The sequence below is a fragment of the Erpetoichthys calabaricus genome, chromosome 3 (assembly GCF_900747795.2).
Source record: "Erpetoichthys calabaricus chromosome 3, fErpCal1.3, whole genome shotgun sequence".
Taxonomy (NCBI): Eukaryota; Metazoa; Chordata; class Cladistia; order Polypteriformes; family Polypteridae; genus Erpetoichthys; species Erpetoichthys calabaricus.
This window is the reverse complement of record NC_041396.2, coordinates 130,393,189-130,402,393: the sequence shown is the minus strand read 5'-3', so window position 1 is coordinate 130,402,393 and position 9,205 is coordinate 130,393,189. Positions and strand designations below refer to the sequence as shown.

Below are 9,205 nucleotides of genomic sequence, written 5' to 3'. Positions count from 1 at the left end.
TAGGTGAACCACGATATGGTGAGGGACGACTGTGTGTGTATATATATATATATTTAGTTTATTGTAAGTATTGAACAGTTAGCTAATCAATTCGAAGAGATGCAATTGCAAGAACGAGATCGCACAAAGTCAAAAGTACGAAAGGCTTCTCCACCGTTAAAGCACTCTCTTGATATTTAATGTGACTCTTTAACTCAGAAAAGCGCTGCATCATCATCACCTTCTTCGACAGTCACACTTGAACGGATGGAACTCGATACTATCCTACAAATGCTACATAAACTTAAAGTTAAAGTGGAAAGACAGGAACAATCTACAATTAGCGCAAAAACCAACACTCATAGCTCCAGAGATGATATATTGGACATGCTAGTGCAGAATCAAGCTGAATGTCAAAAAAATCAAGCTGAAAGTCATAAAGCAATCAGTGAAATGGCTAAAACGCTAACCAAACAAAGGAAAACTCCTGCGCCATGTGGTGAAGTACCACACAGGCAGGTCCCTTTATTTTCAGGTGACCCATTGGCTTATGCAGACTTTATTAGGGCTTCTGATAACGCTGTTGGGGATGTGTTAGAAAACCCTCAAGATAAATTAGATTATTTGATCCAATTCACAAGAGGTCCTGCCCAGAATTTAGATAAAGGCAGTGTGCGACTGCCATCAAGTCGAGGTTATGTTATGAAAAGGCCAGAAAGCAACATTAAACTTACTTTAGTGATGAAGTATTCATAGCTGATGCATACACAGAAGGGGCACTGAAGTGGTCTCAATTGTAGCAAAATGATAGTGCAGCCCCAGAGAATATGCATCCTTTCTTGATAGCTGTATGGACGCAATGACAAGTGCAGGGAGTCGTGACGTATTCAACAACATTCCAAATATTTGCATAATAATCCCTTAAGCTCCTATATTCTTTATGAGATAAGTGACAAAGCTGGGCCTTTGAATTTAAAGAAATGGAAGCAAGAAGGGCAGGTATTGATCACCTAATCACCTTTCTACATCGTCGGGTAAGGATGGTGATAGGTCCCTTATATGGAGATGTTTCACAAGGTAGCACAGAGAAAAAAGGAAAGACTGACAAAAGTAGGTCTCCTCAGAAGTACAGACAGAGATCGGGAGGTATTTTTACCACAAGTATTTCTGATGCTGATGAAAAGGGGACTCGAGAAACCTCTGTCAAAAAGACTGTTAATGATTCCTGTGCATTTAAAAAGCCTTGTGTATTCTGCAATGTCCAACATATCCTTGCTGAGTGTAGTAAAATCAAAGAACTGCCACATAAAGAAAGAATTGACTTTTTAAAATCTAAAGGTTTATGTTTTCGTTGTCACAAACAGGGACACCTTGCTAAGAACTGTAAAGAAAGAATGAAATGTCAGACATGTTCTTTTCAGCACCCAGATATCTTGCATATCAAAAAAAAGGTTGGAGCGACACCTACGGCTATAGCCAGCGTGGCAACACCTACTGAAAGGGAGACCGAGACTGGAACTTGTATCTTTACTGGGGCCGGTGAAGAGTGTGCGCTGTACGTGGTTCCCATTAAAGTAAAATCTAAGAAAAGTGAAAGTTATGTGGAAACGTACGCCTTTATAGATGTCGGCAGTACAGTAACAATCTGCACCGAAAAGCTCTGGAGACAATTAAAATTTCAAGGGCAAAAAACACAATTATTCCACAAAATTCTGAGTAATTATGATAATGATTCAAAAATGCTAACTCAATGTTCTGTCTTATCAGATTTATAAGTCTGTGGTCTCAATGATGATGAATATATTGATTTGCCAAAGGTCTTTACACAGGTCTCCATTCCAGTGAACAGAGAAAGTATTCCACTACAAGAAGATATCGATAAGTGGGCTTATCTTAAAGAGGTATGTCTATCTCGTATTGACTCTGATGTTGATCTTTTAATAGGAATCAACTACCCAGAAATCTTCGAGCAGTTGCGAATCATACCTAGCCAAGGAGGTGGACCTCATGCTATGAAGGTGCCTTGAGCATGGGAAAGGCGCTATATAAATAAAATGTATTATTATTATTATTATTATGAAAACTACACATGGATGGGTGGTTGGCAGATCATATAACGATATTGATGACCTCACAAAACAAAGTGGTAAGCTGCCCAAACATTCAATCAATCATATGTCAATAACAGAAATTGAAGATATGTTGCTGCAACAGTACAACACAGATTTCCCAGAGCGCAGCTGTGAAGACAAAGAGGAAATGTAACAGGAGGACATCAAGTTCATGCACATAGCCTCAGAATCTGCGAGACTGGTAGGTGGCCACTATTGTTTAAATTTGCCTTTGAAGGATGAAACACTTAAAATGCCGAACAATCGCTGTATTGCTGAACAGAGTGCTATTGGACTCAAAAGAAAATTGAGCAAAAATTCAGGTTACGGTAAGGGTAGGGTAAATTCAGGTAAGGATGAAGGTAATCTAAGTAAAGACCTAGAAGAATTCAAAATGACAATACATCTTTTTGGTGCTACTTCTTCACCCAGTTGTGCTTCTTATGCTTTGTGTAGAACAGCCGAAGATGCCAGAGATACATTTCCAGAAGAAGCAGCTAACACCATTGTCAATAATTTCTATGTGGATGACTGTTTAAGGTTGGTGGCAACAGAAGAACAAGCAATAAAGCTGGCAAAGGACCTCCAAGCTCTATGCTTCAAAGAGGGATTTTATTTGACTAAGTGGGTGAATAACAACAGAGCAGTTTTATTGTCTATTCCTGAAGAAGACAGAGCTCATGAACAAAAGTCTTACCTTGTCTTAACCAATGAAGAGGGCAAAAAGCATTGTTCATTCCTGATAGGCAAGTCAAGAGTTGCACCATTGAAGCATGTCACGATTCCAAGATTGGAGCTGACAGCAGCCATTGTGGCAGTTAAAATGGACAAAATGCTAAAAGGTGAGCTTCAAATACCCTTATAAGAATCTACATTTTGGACTGATAGCACCACAGTGCTAAAATACATTTCAAATGAAAGCACTCGATTCAGGACCTTTGTTGCCAACAGAATCTCCGTGATTAGAGATCATTCACAACCTTCGCAATGGAGGTATGTCACATCTGCCCTTAATCCGGCTGATCAAGCATCCAGAGGGCTAAGCATAGAAAACTTTATCAAAAGCACCACATGGTCACAAGGTCCAAGTTTCTTATTGAAGCCAGGACGTGAGTGGCCAAAAAGACATGTTCAACTGAACGATTCACTTTTTGAAGATGATCCAGAAGTTAAAACTTGTGCAGTTAACATGACAAGAATAGAGGAGGCAACCAAGCCCATCAACAAACTAATCACCTACTTTTCAGATTGGCTACGCTTGAAGAAAGTAATGGCTTGGTTCCTCAAGTTTAAAGACATACTGCTGCACTTAAGAAATGAAAGAAAAACATTTCAACTAGAAGTCAGTCAATCTAAAAGTCATCCATCCATCCATCCATCCATCTATCCATTGTCCAACCTGCTATAAAGTAATCCAGAAAAACAAAAATCACTCATCGCAAAGCACTTGAAAAGATATAAAATGACCTTAAAACCAAGATGGAATACTGAGAGTTGGAGGAAGACTCAGCAAAGCTGCAATGCCTGAAGAAGCTAAACATCCTGCAATTCTTCACAAGCATTCACATGGTGCTTCTCTCATATTGCAGCACATTCATAAACAAATCGGACATTGTGGGCACAACTATGTGCTCGCACAGTTACGCCAGAAATACTGGATACCTCAGGCAAACTCAGCTATCAGAAAAATAATTTCAAAGTGCAAAACATGCAGAAGATACAATGCAAAAGCAGGTGAGCAAAAAATGGCAGATTTGTCAGTAGATCGCCTAGCACCCAACCAACCACTGTTCACCAATGTAGGAGTTGATTATTTTGGTCCTTTGCAAGTCAAAAGAGGACGAAGTCTGGTCAAGAGGTACGGAGTAATCTTCTGCGCACATAGAGACTGCACATAGCCTAGACACTGATTCCTGTATCCAAGCCATTCGCCGATTTACGTGCAGAAGAGGACAAGTTAAAATAATGCGCTCAGACAATGGAACAAATTTTGCTGGAGCAGAAAGAGAGCTACAAGAGCTACTAAAAATTTGGAACATGAAAAAATTGGCAACACTATGATGCAGAAAGAAATCAAATGGATTTTCAATCCACTGTCAGCCTCTCATCAAGGTGGAGTGAGGGAAGGACAAATCAGAAACATAAGAAAGATTTTAAATTCAACACTAAACCAACAAACACTTGATGATCAAAGTCTTCATACAATGATGTGTGAAGTGGAATCATTAACAGACCCCTTACAAAGACATCAGATGACCCAAATGATTTGGAACCACTCACACCCAATCACTTGCTGTTAATGAAGGCACAACCAGATATACCACCTGAACTTGTTTCAGAAAATGAACAATGCTCACGAAGACACTGGAAGCAAGTTCTATACATGGCAGATTTGTTTTGGAAAAGATGGACTAATGACTATTTGCCAATACTTCAAGAATGTCAAAAATGGCTTGCACCAAGAAGAAAGTTTGAACCAGGGGATGTTGTTTTAATTGTAGATGAAGCTGCACCTCTCAATTCCTGGGTAATGGGTTGAGTCATCAAGACAATGCCAGATGCCAAAGGTGCAGTCAGAAGAGTTTGTGTGCAGACCAAAACCAGCACACTGAACAAAACCGTGAATAAACTGTGCCTCCTTCAAGAAACAGCTAACGTTTGAAATAAGACATTTTTTAAATGTTTGTTTGCAGTGTTATTGCTAGTAATTTTAAAACAATAGTTAATGTAAAAGTAAAGTTAATTGGCTCAATATTTAAGTATAGTAATTGTCTTCGCTCCTGCATAGCCAATTAGGGGCCAGAAATGTAAGAGCCAATCTTAGTAAGTTAAAGTTTTGAGTTAAACCCCTATTAATGTTTTCCTAATTTTAATACAATATAAATTTCTTCCATAGTCATAGACAATGGTGTAGTCTTTTCCCCCTATAAGTTAGTAAGAGATAGAACTTTCTTGCTATAACTGAGATGCAGTGTGATAATTGAGTCAGTTGTTGTTTAGAACAGGTCCCAGTACATAGGGACTTAAAAGACCAATTTTCAGCTTAGAAATGGGATAGGCATACAGTTTTCTGAACGTCTAGAAATGGTTCAGAAATGTCGTCGTTTAGAAGTGGTTCAGGAACGTTAAGTAATTAGTACCGATTTGAGATGTAACAAGATTTAAGCTTTGAACAGAACTTTTCTTTTTTTTTTGCTATTTAAATTTTCTTTTTTGTATGAACTGCTTTACTTTGAATTTTAACTAGAACTTTTAAAAATGAAGATATTTTGTCTGTGGAATTATTTCAGCACATCAGACTTTTGTTGAATCCCATTTTTAAGCTAGAGCTGCTGAACTTTGGTAATTTTGGAAAAAATGCAGCTACATTTTTATATATATCTATATCTCTATCTCTTATATAATATATTGTTGCAGGTGGCTGGGGGGCGACCCAGCTGGGACGCCCCGGAGGACTGGAAGAGGGCTTACGCCTTCCCAAGACTGCATGGGATCGACCGCCCTGGCGGCTATGGGGACCACGAGTACAGAGCATGGAAGCTCATCCCTGTAGGGGCCCATGGTCACCGCCAGGGGGCACCCCAATGCCTTGGGAGCTCTGGACCTCAGCACTTCTGCCACACCTGGAAGTGCTGGGGGGAAGAGGATCGGGGACACCCGGAGTGCTTCCGGGTACGCAGCCGGCACTTGCGCCACACTGGGGAGTGCCGGTGGAAGATTGCCGGGAAGCACCTGGTGCACATCCGGGTGATTATAAAATGTGCCACCTCCCTTCATTCAGGACTTGAGTTGGGTGGAAGACGGACGAGGTCTGGGAGAGGAAAGAGGCGGCCTGAAGAAGAGAAGGCATTGTGTGTTGTGGCCAGGACTTTGGGGTCTTGGGGACTGTGAGCACTTAATTGTAAATATGGCTGTGTATAATAAACGTGTGTGGGGTGATTTGAATGTGTCTGCCTGTCTGCGTCCGGGTCATGTTCTATATACAGTATATATATATATATATATATAATAATATTTCTATGTAATACGCTACCGTGGCTGTTCGTTTGTCCGTCCAGTATTTTAAATCACCTGTAGCTCGCAAACCGTTTCACCTATTAAGCTGAAATTTGGTACACATATACTACGTGACGTCTACTATCTGCTTTCGGGGTGATCATTTTTATTACTCTTTTTATTTTTATTTTATTTTATTGTAGGATCAACTCTCTGCAGCGCGCAGCAGGGTGGCCGAGCGGTGCATGCATACGTGCGCCATTCTTATTCCCTACCACCTTCGCGGTCACTTCCCCTACCTCTTCATATCTTAAATCATTCTTGAGGCAGATTGAAGACTTAAGTGCCAGCTTAAGTGAAAAATTAAGAAAAACGTACTTGCAACACAATAACTAACTTAATCAGTTTTAACGCTAAAATGTATATATAATGTATATATATATATGTATGTATATATATATATATATATATATATATATGTATATATATATATATGTATATATATATGTATATGTATATATATATATATATGTATATATATGTATATATATATGTATATATATATATATGTATATGTATATGTATATATGTGTATATGTATATGTATATATATATGTGTGTATATATATGTATATATGTAATGAATTATTATTATTATTATATATATATTACAGTACCTGCTAAACTATACAAAGAGTACACAACACTTAATTGGGGCTCATCAGATGTACGTAGCTTTGCTTCCCCTTATACATACATGAATACATACATACATATACATATACACCTAAGCACATTTCAGTCTCTCTCTCTCTCTCTTTCTATGTCAGTAAAACTGTAGATCTTGATCTGTATTAATAATGGCTTTCAGAATGTTATGTTATAATCTTTTCTTCTATTTAGTTGCCCGGGCAAACAAGCAGAGAGGACTCAGACTATTTAAGCATTCAAGTGAAATTCCACTATTTTTTCAGTTCCCTTCCAATTTAAGATTTGTTTTTCAGACTGATACTTCAGATATTAAAATCTGGAAATATACTGTAAACTTCAGATAATGTTGTTTTTCAGTTGCCATCATTTACAGTGTCCTTCATGATCTGTCATTATCACTGAGCTTCGTGACACACATGCACAAAATAACCACCACTCTTTCATAGTCACTAAGCACTCCTCTTTTAACCATTCTAATTTTAATTAGAGGCAGCAAAGGCAGCTTAGAATGTGTATGTATAACTGTGAATGATGGAATACTAATTGCTTAAGCAAGAACAGTAATTAGAAAACACTTCCAATAAAAAGTTTTTTTTTTCTTTTATCAAGTTTCCATCTTCTTAACACCATTTCTCTTTCTGTCCCTCTCTCTCACACACACACACACACACACACACACACACACACACACACACACACACACACACATTCATTGTATACACATTTACTATAATAAACATACTGATATTTTATAAGATAGCTATGATAATAGAGGTTTGGTTATGAAATCTCTCTGCAAGGCAAACCAGCCATTTCTTGTATTTGTTAAATTCCACCTGGCTCAGATTAATGAGATAATGATTATTAGAATCAGATGTGCAAGTTTAGCAATTTAACAATCAAATGGGTTAAATGGGTGGTAACCACAGATACTGGGCTGTCTCAAGGAGAAGTTTTTGTAATGACTAAGCTAGCACAGTTTTGGCATAGATAAAATCATAGTTTGTATCAATAAAGTTACAGTCAGCAGGAAATAACACACCAAACCAAATTTTCAGGATGTAGTGTTCAACCACTCATAAAGAAATTTGGGCAAGCTGATAATAAAAAATGCAGTGGAAACCTAAAAAGCAGTCCGTACCTGCTGAATGGTACTTAAAGGTGTCTTCCTTAAAGTGCATACTCAGCATATTCAAGTCATCTGGTACCAAAGTATACAGTTCATCTGTTTTCAAAGAAATTATCTTATAAGGGTGTATTACAGCTAAGAAAGCATTTCTGTCAAAAGGCAATATCCAGAAGACATTCTAGTATTTGAATGATCATGAACAACAACCACTGCCATTTGTATTGAACAATAAATCCAAATTTGGTTTTAAAGATACCAAAATATCAGAATATGAGTTAGTATAGAGTATATTGATGGCTGTCTGCAGCATTCTGTGAAAAATGGTGATAACACTTTAAGGGTGTAAGGGTGCCTTTAAGGCAACAGTGTAGAAAATCTGGTCGAAATCCAATGAAATGATAATCACTGCTGAAAATTATAAATACTGTAGATTTATATTGATTTTTTTTTATTTATTTTGATTCATCATGCTATAGATAGACAAAAACTTTACTTTCCCTCAGAGGTAAATTTGTCCTTTTACAGGAGCTGCTTATATAGATAGATGCACACACAATATGGTCTGAACATACACCAGAATGACTAAAATGGAAGACAATTAAAAAAGAAAGAAAACTTCTGACTTAGCAGTCACAGAACCAGTGAGGCATTATGTAGGCGTATTGCCGTGGGTATAAAGGAGCCCCAGTAGCTTTTCTTGACACACTTCTGCTGAATAATTTGTTGGGTGTGTGGAGCCCCATGCAATGTCACCTAAAGCCATAACCAAATGACCAGGAGATGGAAGAATTGAGACACAGACAATGATGACTGTTCAAAAAAGAAAAAAAAACATTTTAGTTTATTGCAAAGGTGCCAATAACTTTCAGTTTAAATAATGCACAAAGACAATAATACAAAAATAAGCTCCCACAAACACAGTTTTAGTCCACCCAAAAATATAAAAAAATACAATACAAATAAAAAATCAGAAGTAAACTGCCCTTACATGTCCTGATATTTGCAAACTTAAATGCTGTTGTCCCTCTTCTCTCTCTACTCAGCAGTAAAGAAGCATCTGTAAGCCAGACAACCAGTCAACCAATCAACTTGCACTTTTATTTTGCTAGCCCTTTCTGTTTTTTTTTTTGTGTTTTTTCTAGCCCTCTTGCCTAGCCAACTCACAACTTCCGGGAGAATCCCAAGGCGTTCCCAGGCCAGTCGAGAGACATAGTCCCTCCAGTGTGTCCTGGGTCTTCCCCGGGGCCTCCTCCCGTTTTGGACGTGCCCGGAACACCTC

The 9,205-nt window shown here is 38.1% G+C and overlaps 1 protein-coding gene across 1 annotated transcript; it reads left to right on the top strand.

The window, feature by feature from the left end:
- Window positions 1-878: 878 nt before the first annotated feature.
- Window positions 879-1,949, top strand: LOC127527244 (uncharacterized). Its single transcript, XM_051925333.1, has 2 exons — window positions 879-1,553; window positions 1,747-1,949. Exons 1-2 carry the CDS (start codon window positions 960-962, stop codon window positions 1,822-1,824), a joined length of 672 nt encoding a protein of 223 aa, XP_051781293.1. The 5' UTR covers window positions 879-959; the 3' UTR covers window positions 1,825-1,949.
- The last annotated feature ends 7,256 nt before the right edge of the window (window positions 1,950-9,205 follow it).

What these genes read in the sequence shown, in the direction of transcription:
- LOC127527244 (XM_051925333.1), top strand. Translation starts at nt 960, where the DNA reads ATGGAAGCAAGAAGGGCAGGTATTGATCACCTAATCACCTTTCTACAT. An exon ending in TGTACGTGGTTCCCATTAAA is followed by an intron (nt 1,554 to 1,746) that starts GTAAAATCTAAG and finishes CTGTCTTATCAG; the next exon opens with ATTTATAAGTCTGTGGTCTC.